At 36.8% G+C, this 15,556-nt stretch overlaps 1 protein-coding gene across 14 annotated transcripts in view; it reads right to left on the reverse strand.

Moving 5' to 3' along the window:
* Positions 1-418: 418 nt before the first annotated feature.
* PLEKHA7 (pleckstrin homology domain containing A7) overlaps positions 419-15,556 on the reverse strand; it is a 164,552-nt gene continuing 149,414 nt past the window's right edge. For 11 of the 14 annotated variants that reach the window (XM_054827153.1, XM_054827158.1, XM_054827154.1 and 8 more), the window contains 6 exons: positions 15,083-15,283; positions 11,830-11,982; positions 9,094-9,227; positions 8,118-8,260; positions 3,748-3,856; positions 419-1,980 (listed from right to left, as the gene is read on the reverse strand). In XM_054827153.1, the coding sequence (XP_054683128.1) occupies positions 3,759-3,856; positions 8,118-8,260; positions 9,094-9,227; positions 11,830-11,982; positions 15,083-15,283 (729 nt within the window). In that variant the 3' untranslated portion in view covers positions 419-1,980; positions 3,748-3,758. The remainder of the gene's footprint in view (positions 1,981-3,747; positions 3,857-8,117; positions 8,261-9,093; positions 9,228-11,829; positions 11,983-15,082; positions 15,284-15,556) is intronic. The other 3 variants (XM_054827157.1, XM_054827159.1, XM_054827156.1) reach the window with 1 other exon arrangement.

Here is a 15,556-nt window from a genome sequence, read left to right on the forward strand (position 1 = left end):
GTACTATGTGACGCCTCCTGGTTCCAGGTGGTTGGGTTTGTATTGAAGCAACTTTTGATACTTTATTCCACCAGAAACTAAAGGGCTAAGACTGGATCAGACAAACATACTGTCCTTTCTCGCTCGTAGATACGTAGCGTAGGTCATTGTGTTTAGGGGACAATGCTGAAAAATCTTTCTAGTCAAGAACAAAGATTTAATCAAATGCTAAGAAACATTTCTTAAAAAAAAAAAAGAGAAAAGAAAAATAAAGCTTTGGTGTTGAGGGAACCGGATCCAAATCCCAGCAAAATAAGCACAAGACTGAGGGACTTCAGTGGGATTTGAACCAAAGAAGAGCAAAATGTGATAACGGCACAAACGGCTCTGGATTTTCAACCGTATGGACGCTGATAAGAGAGCAGGCAAGACAGAGGCAATAGGAGGCAGTTATGTTAATATTTTAATCTGTACATACACCATTTTCCAAACCGTTACATTTTATTTAAATTAATGTTTTCTTGCAAAATATTCATTTATGCTTTCAAAACTTTTTATAAAGGCAAAAATAAATCATTATTTTGGCAAAAGGTTTTGAAGTTGATACTGGCAGTATTGAGGTAAAATAGATTGTATTAGCTAAATATATACTTTTAAGAATGTCTGAGTATAGTGTTAATATAATATAATTTGTCTTAAAGTCTGAAACTTGAAGGTCAATAAATTTCAAGAGTTTTGTAGCTATTACGTGAATACAGCAAATGAAGAAGTTAGTGGTTTCATAAAATACTGCAGAAGTATTTCTCATCCAGAGCTGAACTCAACTAATAATTACAGAATATTGGAAAATTTTTATGCGTCTTGCATTCAATGTGTACACAGGTTTTTTCAAGTAAAGCAGTTGCAACAATTCATTTAATCTTAGTTTCTCCTTATGTAACTACCTCACCCTTTGCCCTATACATAAGTAAAACACTGAGTTTCAAAGTTTGGCAAAGTTAAGCACCAGGTGAACATAGATACGAAATTAGCAGGTGCCACATTACATTAGCTTTGCTGTTTCCAGGATAAATACTAGTCAATACATCATATTGTAATGTTTATTGAAAAAATCAAAAGAAAAATACGTATTTACTAGTAAAACTACACATCCTATTATATTTTTTTATTGCTTACTTCACATATTTTAATTAAAAGTTTTCTTCTTTCACATTTCAACTTTCAAAAAAATAAAATTTGTTAGCTTTTGGTTACTGAGGGGCAGCACTACCATCAAGAGCAACCTAGCATACCGTGTACTGATACCAGCAAGTTAATCATAGGGGATCAAAAAAGGAAATGGGAGTTAAAACTGGCTTTCATTATGGCTTTCGTGGGAAATTTCAGCTATGCTGTGGTTACTGGTATTTAGAAATTTAAGCTAAAAGTTCCTTGCAGTGTATTATTTAATGGGCAAAAGGGTGGGTGATTAACTCTACAAAAAAATTTAATCCAAAACACCCTTTTGGCAAACCTCTCACTTGCATTAGATCTACCCATACCCTGTGAATGTGCTTCTAGATTTGTTCAAATTCACTTTTTTTTCCATGAAACTTTACATTGTGCATCTCAGCCTGAGGGGGAAGTAACAGCATTTTTTAACATCTATGCAAGTAGTTTCTCTTAAAATGAATTCAGCCCTTGATTTAAAAAAAAAAAATCTAAAATACATTGTTCTAAAAATACATTGTCAGTATTTTACAGTCAGTATTTTAATAAAAGTGCCGTTTATTCATATAAAAAGTCTGAACTAAACTGAAGTTAAAATAAAATGATTTGCAATTCTCTTCATTTTCATAGAAAATCCCCCTGTTATTCTCTGAATGTATTTCCAGAAGAACATGTCATCAGCTGATGAATACCTTCACAGAAAGCTGGTAATGAATCTCCTTTTTCTTCCACGCGGCGTCACTAGGTGGGATTTGCTTTGAGTCTTACGTCAGTGTTCACTTACTGCTTTGGCTAGCATGAAGTAAAATAAAACATGGTTAAATATTAAAGTGAGTACACTACTGCCAAGCAGTAAGCACTTCCAGGAAACTTTTTTTTTTTTATTAAAGCCTTCTGCAGTTTGACGGAATGAACAATTCATATAGACACAAGCAGCGAACAATTATCTCATGATGCCACTCATGCTCAACCTCCTGTGTCCCCTGCATGTTGATGCTCAACCTCCTGTGTCCCCTGCATGTTGCTGGTTGTTGCAATTATTTTCTTGATAGTTTTCCTAAATAAGATGTAGGGGGTGTGTGTATTTTTATATATATGTATGTATGTAAATATATATCTATACATACACATGTATGCGTATTTATATAGACATGTGATACACGTCTTTACGTCAGTCTGGAATCACAGAATAATTGGGGTAGGAAGGGACCTCTGAAGGTTGTCTAGTCCAAGGCCCCTGCTCAAGTCTAATACTCGGGGACCGTATGATTATTTTTCTGGATTCTTGAGGCCACACATGCGTACCCCATTCACAGGCAAAGATCGCAAGTGGCAGTGATCATCAACTAGCATATCCCTGAATATCACAGTAGAATTAAGGGCTATTCAGACACAGCAAAGATGGTAGAATCCAGTTCTCAGGAAAATAACGTGAACCAGAAAAGCAAATACCTATTTCCAACAAGCTCTGTAGAGGCTCCTAATGTCTATATACCTCTCAATGTAAATTTGTCATTTTTCACAGGCCTTGTTGAAGGCGAGTCACTGCCTGTTTGGGCCTTTCTGGTATATGCTCATTTTTATTTAATTTTTTATTTTTTGCACAGATATTTGACTCAGATTAGTACAATGAAAACAAAAGTATCTAAAAATCAACGCTATTTGAGGTATTCATTCTATCAACGCTCTTTACTACTTCCTCTGTGTTTTATCTTTTTGTCCTACATCTAGCAACAAAATTAGGCCAAAGGAAATCAGAAAGGTGAGAATAATTTTAAAAGAAACTATGGAAACATAGGGAGTGTCTTAACTAGTGGCACACTTAACAGTTAAGTATCATCATATTTACAGGTTTTCCTATTTCAAATAGAGAAAACTCTGAAAATACTACTGGGAAAAGATACACATTTCTTTATAAGGACAATGAAATTATTGTAATTTTAATACTTGAAATGGCAAAATAACCTAATCAGAGACAAAAATCAAGTCTTCTGTTAACACGATTCAATGAAAAACACAACAAGGGCAGGAAAAAGTCAAACACAATATTGTAGAATTAGTTATAAAGGGCCAAATTTTCAGGTCACCTCAATTAAGACTCCGATGTTAGTTCACGTATAAGATACCAGCCCATAAACAACCCCTCTGCTTATACGACTTTGATTGCACTTTGGATTCTCTTGTGCGGCAACTGCACGTGCCATGCGCAGGCAAAAATACCTGTGCATCCCTATGGTAGCCACAGGAGAACACAATACTAGCCACCGGAGTACAAGCCGTTGCTGAAAATCTGGCCCCATACTACCGAGAGTACAGATGTCTGTTTTCCTTCACCACAGTGAGATTATGGAAGTCTCTTTTCTGCAGAGCGACAGCAGTTGTTATTAGCCCACATGTTAGCTCATTAGAAGCAATATTTACAAGAATAAAAGGTTTCTGAAAAATAGATGCATGCGTTCATTTGGATCCAATTTAGCTTTAGTAAAAATGTTAAAAATCAGCAAGCCGCAGCAAAGGTACAATGGCAAATCAGACGTGCCAAGAGCAGTTAGTTCTTACTTTTAAGGTGTTTAAACAAATGTGTAGTGAAATCCATTGCCTAAGGGGGAGTGAGGTGGCTGTGGTACAGAAGGTGAGGGTGCTTTAGATGGGTAGGTCACCTGCTGAGCTAGAAGGGATCACATACAGGAATTAGGCTGCATAATCAAACATTCATATTATAAACGGAGCGACCTTAACTTTCTACCACATGAATAGGAAACCTGATTAGTAATGCAATGAGGTGTTACACTATTTTAGTGACACGGAACACAATTTAAACAACAACATTTCTACCTGCTGTTTTTTTCTATTAGTTGCATAAGTTATGCAAATAAACATTCCTGTTGCGATGAGAATATGGACAATCTATCTGAAGATGAAATTTCACTGGAACATACTAAGGCACACAATGCCGATATACCCTAATCCAGCCCTGCTTTTAAAACTGCAGTTCTGGAATAGCACCTATATTTGCTAATGTGATTTCAAGATTTCAGTGAGGTTGTACAGGTTTTCAACATCCCTTTGGTATATGCCAATGAGCAAAACCAAAAATATTACATAGTAAAATCACCAAAAAAATTACATATGCATATAACATTTTGCTTAGTACAGTGCATGATACGGTAAATACATTTTCAGATCTCAGGTTGAAACTTCAGGATAAAGAACACAATGATTAAAACTATGCTTGTTTATAAAATGGAGTAATTGTATAACATTAGAAGACAATAATCATAAAACTAAAAGAGATCTAAACTCAGTCTTAAATTCTACTTTTACATTTTGGAAGGCCAAAGGTAGACCTATTTCCAAAACACAGGATTTAGAAAATGACTTCTTGATACTCCTACATTTGATTTTAATCTTTCACGTTCTTGGCATGATTTCAATTTAGAAGCCTGGTTTCTTACTAGAAACAGAGGAACTCTGAAATGCTACTTTACAAGGATTAAAATAAATTGCACATTTATCTAAAAAGAGATTTATATTATCATAGCATCTTAACATAACTGCTTCCCCCCACAAAAAATGGGAAAAGTTAAGCTTCAGTCTTTTTCATAAGCAAATCTGTGTAAAAAAAATCCAGACATTTAAGTTTTGGATTTTCAGACATGGTCTGCTTGGTCAACAAGAACCTAGTGACAACCCATACTTTAAAAATCAAACTACAAAAATAAGAATGTTAAAGAATCTGTAAAATTAGACTAAATGCAAATGTACAATCAGCTGTGCAAGCCATCAAATGATTTTCTTTTTAATCACTTTAGATCAACAGAAAATAGGCCATAAGTAAAAAACCTGAACTCCTTTTACGGTTTGTATATTTTCTATCAGAACCATACTACTCTGGCTTTTTTTAGAATTCCTCGAAAGGTGTTTGTTTTGAAAGAAGTAACAATTGAAATCAAAGCAAGACATGTTACAAGAAATGAGTACCTGAGATACAAATGCGGCAAGAAAACTGTGCATGGACATAAAGGTTTGGGCTTCCTTAAAGAATCAAGGACTTGGCTACTATGTTAGGGTTTTTTAAGTGGCTGAAAGACAAAAGAGCTAGCTGCTATACTTCACAAAGAAAATTAAATTAAAACTCATCTCGCAACTGACTGCAATTTTTTTCAAGCAGCACTTAAACATTTCAGTGCTGATACACATTTTAATTGTCTCTTTGGGGAGAACTAAAGAATTAAGAAGATTTCTGTGGTTACATATACCGAAGAATACGTGGTGATCACAGATTTGAAATAATTACAATAAAAAAAATATAAACAAAAAAGTAGTAATGAAAACATAGCTACTACCTTCACTATATAACCTAAAAAGATCAAACATCTTTCAGTACTGTACAGTTACTGCAACTTGACGCACACCCAGAAGTTAGTTAACTGGCCACATGAAGACTGTTTAGTATGGCAGGCACTCTGCTCTTGTACTAACAGAGGAATAATTTCAAGTACAGGCTGAGTTCATCTTGGTTGAGCTTAGCTTCGGTGCTAAATTTTCCCAGAAGGATCTAGAAATCACGTGGTGAAATGCTGTGTTGGTTCATACCTCCTGAAAGACAAAGTCCCTCTCCATAACTAAAGCACATGAGTCCCTGTTACAAGGACCTGGTCACCAGAACTGGGACCAGACTGCCTGCGGAGAAGCCATTTTGACCCACAGGTGCCTGAAGTTCCAGAAAGTTATTCCTGAAACACTCCCAAGATTTTACAGTTCTGGGGTTTTTTTTGTTTGCTTTGTTTTTCATAATGTCTAGCTTCCTCAGTGAATCATTTTACCCCTTCCAGTCAGTTAAATTACCCACAGAACCTCTCCAAAGTCTCAAGATTTGTATCTTGAAAATGTATTCCATCCCCTCAAAATCCCATTCCCCTCAGGTTTAGCTGCCACTGCATTTGTGAGCATACAGCCACATTCACTCAACAGTCTGTTACTATAGATGCATGTTACGCATCTGGATATTGGAATAATCTGTCTTTAATGGGAAGGTCTTAAGGGCTTCTGTGGCAAGTGCCATAACTTTAATCTGACAACTTCAGATGAGAAATGCGCATATTTTTTCTCCATCATAGTTGAGGTTTCCATTATTTCCATTCTCCACTGGAACAGTGAACTGTGGCAGTTATAAATGGCCAGTCAGATACTTGCTAGAATAGCTACTGCATGTATTACTGTGCGATACAAATCTCTTGACGTTTCTTACTTATTTCAACTATAAAGCAATCAAGAGTGAAATTATCACTTTTAGCAATGTCTTGCAAAGGATCTATTAATTTCCAGGCATCAAGCAGAATTCATGCATGGCTGTCTTGCTCTGACCTCTAATCTTGGTCACCGGACAGAAACGTGCCAATACTCATTTTACGTCTTTTTCAGCCTGTTGTCGTACAGCTCAAGCTGCAAATGATTGTACTCTAATTTCAATCACCGGACCAGGGAATTTTTCTGTTAAAAAAAAATTTTAAAATCCCTTTGTCTTGATTTTTTTAAGTCTCAGATCAATTCACTTTTTAAAAATGAATATAGAAATACCTCATTTAATATAATTATAGGGAATTCAATGAATATGTTAAATTTTTAGTACTTTTCGTAAGAGCAAGTTTCCAAGCTGTGAACTTACTATTTTGTCCCCTTCACCCTGTCCATTGAACGCCAAATACTCAACGTAAACCTTTAGTCTCTCTAAATTTGTTATCACAGAATCATAGAATGGTTTGGGTTGGAAGGGACCTCAAAGATCATCTAGTTCCAAACCCCCTGCCATGGGCAGGGACACCCTCCACTAGACCACCTTGCCCAAAGCCTCATCCAACCTCATCTTAAACACTTCCAGGGATGGGGCATCCACAACCTCTCTGGGCAAACTGTTCCAGGGCCTCTTAACAGTAAAGAATTTCCTTCTAACATCTCGTCTAAATCGACCCTCCTTCAGCTTAAACCCATTACCCCTTGTCCTGTCACTACACTCCCTCATAAACAGTCCCTCACCAGCTCTCCTGTAGGCCCCCTTCAGGTACTGGTAAGCCCCAATTAGATCTCCCCAGAGCTGCCTTTTCTCCAGGCTGAACAATCCCAACTCCCTCAACCTGTCCTTGTAGGAGAGGTGCTCCAGCCCTCTGATCAGCTTCGTGGCCCTCCTCTGGACTCCCTCCAACAGCTCCATGTCTCTCCTGTACTGGGGCCCCCAGAGCTGGACGCAGTACTCCAGGTGGGGTCTCACAAGAATAGAGTAGAGGGGCAGGATCACCTCCCTCGACCTGCTGGTCACACCTCTTTTGATGCAGCCCAGGACACGGTTGGCTTTCTGGGCTGCAAGCGCACACTGCCGGCTCATGTTGAGCTTCTCATCAATCAATACCCCCAAGTCCTTCTCCTCGGGGCTGCTTTCAATCCATTCCTCGCCCAGCCTATAGTTCTGCTTGGGATTGCCCCAACCCACGTGCAGGACCTTGTGCTTGGCCTTGTTGAACTTCATGCAGTTTGCACAGGCCCACCTCTCCAGCCTGTCAAGGTCCCTCTGGATGGCATCCCTTCCCTCCAGCGTGTTGACCACACCACACAGCTTGGTGTCGTTGGCAAACTTGCTGAGGGTGCACTCGATCCCACTGTCCATGTCGCTGACAAAGATGTTGAACAGCGCCGGTCCCAGTACCGACCCCTGAGGAATGCCACGCGTCACCATTCTCCACTTAGACATGGAGCCGTTGACCACAACTCTTTGAGTGGGATCATCCAGCCAATTTCTTATCTATACACACTTTTCACTATTTTGAATCTGAACGTCTAAAACTCTCTCTTATGCCAGGAGTTCAGCAACAACCCCACACAACTTTAGAAGCTGGTAAGAAATAGCTGTTATTTTGTAAATAACTAAGTATTACCTGCTACCTCCTTGCTCCTCTGAGAGGCTTCAGAAGCCAAAGCGTATGATATGGTAATGATGCGCTCCTGCTCTTGTAGCTGTGAATCTAAATCAACCGAGTTGTGTTTGTCCTGGGCAACAGTAGGCTGTAGATTGTGCATACTAGCAGGAAAGTGCAAAACAACATTAACATTTACAAACATGAAGAAGAATCCACCATGCAGATGAGAACAAGCTTGAATTCATACAGCAGTTTTCAGACCTCATCTACCAAGCTCCGTATTTTATCGAAGTTCTTTAAAGTAACGTTAGATATAGTATGTAAATGACTACAGCATACAAAGGCAAATGATGCAGCCGTCACATATTCAATCACAAATTCTGTATAGCCTTAAGTATATCTGAAAGTCCTTTGTTGTAAATATGCTGTTTACATGAAAGCACTACCAAAAAATGTTATTTATTTGAAGTTGTTAATAAATTTTCTTGTTATGGCCTGGAGGAAAAGGAATAACATATTAGTCCTCAGGCACAGCCTCTTTAATTGTCTTCCAAGAGACAGCAGATACTTGAGGCAATCAAATTCTTGAAACAGAATGTTTCAGCTGACTCTGCATGAGGTTCAAGTAGCCAAAAGTGTTCTTTTGGAACTCCAGCTCTTTGGAGACAACGGAAACTTCCTCTCACACTGACTTTTCTTCTGCTTCTGGCTAGATTTGTGCCTTTCCTTCCTCCTCACTCTCATCTACAAGTTGCTTGGTAAGGACTCGCTACTATCTTAGGATGCTCTGAACAAGAGAAGACATACACAAAATTTGTCATTATCTCTTCTACTCTGTTTTAAGAAGGAGCTTCAAGTATACTACATAAATTGTGTGCATTTTCTAAAAGCCAGAAGTTACACCTAGATAATTTAACAGGAATAAGACTGTTGTATGAAGTTAGTTCCCAACATTTAACACCAGCCCCTATGTAAGATCTGAAAAAACCCCGACCTTGATTTTGTAAGGATATTCTTTATCTTTTCTGCTTTACGCTGCCTTGCTGCCAGTTCTTCTGTAGAAAGAGGCTCTTCTGGCTCCAGTTCAACATAGCGTTCTGGAATTGCAACTTTCTCAGGTTTTGACAACTGTGGAAAGATAGCAAGCATCCAGTTTTTAATAACAAAGACTTAAAAAAAAATTGAGATAAATTCTCCTCAATGGGAGAGCACAATGAAAAGAATAAAGCATGGGTTTTCACAGTCAATACATGTACCTGATGCTAAACACTCCCTCTGGATATGAGCTGATGCCCTTTTAACAGTGTCTTTTCCCTCTGATTCATTTTGCTTTAGAAGACAGATCGAACAAACATTAAAGGGGATTACAAAAGAAATCAAAATCAACAGGGAACTTTTCTTCAGCTCAGGCTTAGAGCCCAAAGTAGGACACTGCCTAAAGCTGGTACAGAAGAAAGAAGCAACCACTACAAGACTGCCTAGACAACCTGAGATTTCCATGTCATGATATTTATGTCATGCCAATGAGGACTTCCTACAACTGAAAGGAAATATAAAGTTTTAATCTAGGGTGGCACCTAGGGACATTGTTTAGTGGTGGACTTGCAGTGTTAGGTTTACAGTTAGTCTCAATGATACTGAAAGTCTTTTCCAAACTAAATGATTCTGTGATTCTGCATAATCTTCTGTGAGCAGCAGAGGGGGGAAAGAAAAAGAAAAAAAAGAAAAGAAAAAGAAAGCCAGCAGTTTGTAATCATCTTAGGAAATTCTTGGACTATAAAATCTGAAATCCTGGGTGTTCAAAAGTTGTCTAGGGAAGTGACCTAGAAATACACTAACATTATGCAATTGTAACAACATGTCGCATATGCATAATTCTGTAGACTGAAAATTTTATTATGATTGCACAAAAGCTAACAACGTTTTTTTTTGAGATCGGTTTCTTTGTGGGAAATTTTTGCTCCTCATTAGAGACCTAAATCACCCAATGAACATTCAGTTTACAAATGGACTTTGCAAACCAATGCTTATTATACAGAACTGACTGCTTTTGAAAAGCACAAATAGAGGATGTGTGAATAAATAAGTAAAGGGTTCTATTTTTTCTTCTCCTCTTTGGATTTTTTTTCTAACACACTCATGAGTTTTCAAAATTCAAAGTTTTAAACAAACAGAATCCTAAATGTTTCACCACTGAACTTAATCCACGCTAATTCAATGGCATACGTAAAGCGGCCTAACCTAACCCCCAGCAATTAGGCTCAGTAATTCGCAGGCAATCATAGGCCCAAAGCATACAATACAGTCATTGGCACTCAAAACCACATTAAAATCACAGCCTCAAATTTTTGTACTTCCTTCTCAGTAAACTCAAGGCCAACGCTTCCTGAAAAATCCTCATTTTCCACTATACTTCCTTACCTTCAAATCCAACTCCTCTCTGGAGCTCTGTATCCACATTTTTTTTTCATTTTTATATATACCTCCATACTGTAACTAATCTAGACCAGCTCATCCTGCCACTTCCACAATAACAAACTCAGTTACCACGTGAACAGCAGATTTATTTGCCTTAGAGACACAACTGAGTATATTTCCTTATGAGGTACAGAAATGCCTGCCAGGTGAAGAGGATGGGTACATGAAATGGAAAAGGACAACCTGGGTAACCTGAGAAAGAAGCTTTACATTCAGAGCTTCAGACCTGCTTCAGTTACTCTGAAGTAGAAGAGAAATGCCTATAAGCAAAAATGTTTCCTATCCTAGGCTGAAGGTGCTAATTTGGAGGTCTGAAGTGATTTATGTAGCCCTGGAGACCTTCTGGAAAAGATTTTCATAGTAGAGTGCAATAAGGAAAGGCAATATAATGAAAGTACGTTTTTCTGTTTCTGAAGTTTACAGGAGCACTGCATTTTCTGTAGACATATACAAAGATTATGAATGAATGTACCTTTCAATTAGAGATCAAGAGATAATGGCTCACAGATTCAATCTCTTACAACTATCTGTCTATATAAAATGATACATTGCCAACAGCTTTCAGAAGAGGTGCTTACTAGTCTAATTATCATTAATAATTTTACCGATTTTCCATCTCCATGGCATTTTACACAATGCAGAATACCTACTGAAATCTTTCCACTTGCTATATTCTTTCTTTTCCACCAGATGGCTCAATCGCATTTCAAACAAATACTTCACTGAGTTACTAGAGCTGAAAAAAAGATCTAGCACCCAGAACACCAATCAAGTCACTTGAAAAGGCAGTAGAAAGATGTTTTCTGTTCCGATCAGGATAAAGCAGTGCTCCCTCTTCTATACCATGTTGTGCCAGTCAAAATGAAGAGCAAGGTAGCTCTGGGGAACTAACTTTTACTTCATTGCTGTTTCTTATTTCCAAATACTCTTGATGTTGTCTTCTCATCTTTTTTTCCCCTATGTATACAACATTGCCTAACTTCATCACTTTTTCCTCTATAAGGCCTGAGATGTACATTTCAAACAGTAGAGCCAACCTTTCAATTTCTTCTCTCCTTTAAAACACAATACGAACATGAACCTTACAGAGATTCTAAGTGCCAGACCATAAATTTTCAATACTCGGAGGACTCCTTTTAGTTCAAACTTCCAGCTAACTTTTGAAAGAAAAGATGAAAATTCACTACCTAAAATGTAGAAATGTTAGTATTTCGGGGCACACAATAGGAGGCAAAAAAATTATGAGTGTTACCTCTCTGCTGATATCTAAATCATAGTCTTGAGGCTCCAGGTCTGTCTCTGTCACTGCTACCGGCTGAACTTTCCACCATTCATTTTCATCCTTGTCTTCTCCACGAATTGCCCTCTCAAGTAACTGCAAATCAAATTCTTGCTCTCGTTTCCACTGGTAATAGATACAAAACAATTAACAGCATTCAGCCATACTGCCAAATTCATCGTTTAGCAATGTATATTTCAACTGCTGCAAATGCTATATTGCTGAAAGAATCCACAGAGCAAACCCCTTAACTGACAAGAAGAAGGAAATGCAACTGCATTTCTTGGAACATATGGTTGGGAGATTTGACGTCTAGCTGTGCTGCACGGATTTTGGAGCATTGTTTAATGTTACAGGAAACGTTCAGCAGTATTAAATTCTAACAAAGATATTAATCACAATTTCACATATAACATGGAACTAGCTACAGACAAACATCTTTGGAAGCACAGATGTCAATACAAGAGAGTCTACGGACTGACGCACTAGTCCTAGGCATTCTAACCAGGCAGTCCTGTGTGATTTTGAATCACTACGCAGAAAGGGTATTTATATTGCAGGCTGAGAATTGCAACTCGAAAATTTTCTGTTATCTTTCTAGAATAATACCTAGCGATTAAAGCTGATAATATTTTATGTACTAGCACTAACTTGTCTTGAATTAAAAAATAATAATTTAGTTACTTCTAAGCTCTTCTGACTTTACTGAAAGCAGTATCTAGCTACCTGCAAAGATAAAAATCTTTGACATTCTGTCTTTAGAAGGTAAATATTTAGCAATAGCAAATTCAGAACGTATTTAAATTAAGCAGCATGATTTTAGAGTTCCCAAATCATTGCCTAATAGCTCCTTCACAACTACACAGAATACAGCTGCACAAAGTCACGTTTAAGAACACTACCAATGCTTTTTTGTTCAAAAAATTAAGTTCAGTTGCAGCCTCATTCCATCCAGCGGATCTCAGCAACTTTACCATACAGTGTTGAAACATGATATTAAAAGCAGTGGGAAAGAGAAGGAACAAAAAGAACAACAACAACAAAAAATCTCCTAAGGCATTTCAGGGTATCAATAGGAGAACGTGCCATTCTATCTTTCTTAAAAATATCTCTAGTATTTCTGTTACAAATCTTTGGCTTGTTTTGGTTGAAGTCTGAGCTCCATATGAAGTCCTTAGACTACATTATGCTACTTGCATTAATAAATCTAATTGAAACCTATTCATGCACAAGCTCTCAATATTCACTCAGAAGATACGTATCTTCCATGTATATCAAAAAAGTTAAATAGCTAAAAGGGAATTATATCTCAAAAATTAAGATGTTTCTTTACAGAATTCAAAAGAGAAAAAAAATGTTTTCTCATACGACTACTCCAAACACATTCTTCTACTCATATTCGAACCAGGCCTGATTGACATAGTATATTTTAAATACACAGTATCATTTTCAAGTTATTATATAGGTAAGAAAAACATCAAACCATTATTACGAAGCAGTACTTTTATTGGCTTTGATGTTGCGACTTTTACATTAAAAAGGCATTGTATATAACAAATGAATTCATGTACTGTGATCAATACTTAAAATGTCATACTACACTGGAGAGTTGACCGATTAAAAATTAGAGTTACACATACAAGGTATGTTTAAAGCAAATGTTACATACTAAGCAGCACTTCAATTACACGTTTAACTGTTCACCATTTTGGCTGCTAAATAATTGTAATGCTGTAAGTAATTGTGCTATCAAACATGCTTTTTGCGTATCAAAGCCCTATAGGTACAAGAGATGACTTCTACAAAACATTGCTAGGGCTGAAAGATTCTATTTTAATTCTTTACAGCAAGAAAAAGACCAAGATGGCATCCAAATTTATAGATAAAGCATTTGCCACAAATGTTAATAAGGAGTGTTACGAAAATGTTTAAATTCAACTTGTGTATGTTATGAGAGTCAGGAAACATGAAGCTCAGATTTAGTTCTTCTAATTAAAATATGAAATTAACAGTGATACTATACTTCTACAGTTCCCAAAATATTATGCACTATCTTTAATAAATTTGTGATTGCAAAACAGAAGACAAAAACAGATGAATGTCTCCAAGTAGTGCACTCGTATTTACTGGGAAAGTAAATACAAATAACTTGCTGTAAATTAGTGCTACTGAACAGTGGGAATGAAAGGCTGAATATTATAGGGGTTTTTTAATGCTAGCAATTGACACACACGTACTAAATGCAATTAAGCCTGGTAAAAATTGAGTAGTCCAGTTAGAAGTTTTAAAATAACTACAAAATTCAGCAAATTAAAAACAAGCAAACAAAAAAAGAGGCATTAGGTATGATGAGTGACGAATCTAAAAGCGAGAGATCTTGTGCAATGAATTAGGTAAAACAAGGTGATCATTCTAAAGCTCTAGTGGACCAAATAAAAAATAAATTAAAAGACCACAGCAGAAGTGCAATTACAGTACAATCTTGGTTTAGCACCAAGTGAGTGACTGAGTAACTTCACCAATTAGAATTGCTTCGGTTAGTATCCAAAATGTATCATTACAAACTTATTGTCTGTACAGCATTTAATCTCAGAATGCAACAAAAATCCTTTTCTTCAGCAGCTTAAACTTGAGCCTTATTAGAATATTCTACATTTTGAGCTTTAAAGAAGAATTTGTATCAATTAAAACACATTAGCTCTTACATAAATTTCTCATCAGCATGATTAGATTTTAAAACTGATTATCCATTTATCATTTCTAAAAAAACCCAAACACCACCTTGGTCTGATATTACCACGACTATCTTGCAGCCTAATTTATGAATTAAAAAAAAAAATACCTATGGTAAATAAGAACATTCTAAAAGGCCCATTCCATTATGGAGCAGTTTTAAAACTGTACAAGCTTCTTACACTTTCTAAATACAATTCTAATCAAAACCAATCACGTCTCTGAAATCACTCCAATATACTCACATCTCCACTCAGCACACCAGCCTCTGACCAACTTACCTGCAGAACCTGCTACATTCTATATACCGTAACTACTAGTAAAAAAAAGATCATCTGTTACTCACACTCTCTGAACTCATTTTATACTGTATAACACTAATTTAATTAGACTAGAAGCTTCACACACACTCAAGTGAAAGTGCTTGCTAGGAAAAAAAAAAATATCCAAAGATTTTTTTTACTTTAGTCCTTTTAAGGCATATCTAACATACTGAGCCTATGTCTGCAGAAATGGGCCTGATGAAAGACCGAGATGAAACAGACTGCCTTTCTCCTTGGCTAAGAGTTCTCTTGCGTTCACGAACTAATGCCTTCTGATGTCGCTTCATTCTTTCTAGTTGTTCCTCTGCACTCATCCTGCCTCTTTGGTGGTCTCCAGAGTATAAACGTTCCAAGGCACTCTTTGGTCTCTCCTGTAGAAGTCACAAGGCACACAAAACACATGTTGTAATTAATACTTTATAAGAAGTATACAAAAAAGTTAACTCTTTCTCCTATCTTATTACTAAATTAACATGATTTTGTTCTACTATTTTTTGCATTATTTTGCATATTTCAAATCTATATTTTCTATCAGTACTGATTTTTGGTTCTAAACCTTGTTTTATAAATCTCTTTCAAATGCAGTAAGCTGCCTGCCTGATTCATTTAAGAAAGTGAAAAATTGGAGATTTTATTAGATCAGA

The sequence above is a fragment of the Grus americana genome, chromosome 5, assembly GCF_028858705.1.
Source record: "Grus americana isolate bGruAme1 chromosome 5, bGruAme1.mat, whole genome shotgun sequence".
NCBI classification, from domain to species: domain Eukaryota; kingdom Metazoa; phylum Chordata; class Aves; order Gruiformes; family Gruidae; genus Grus; species Grus americana.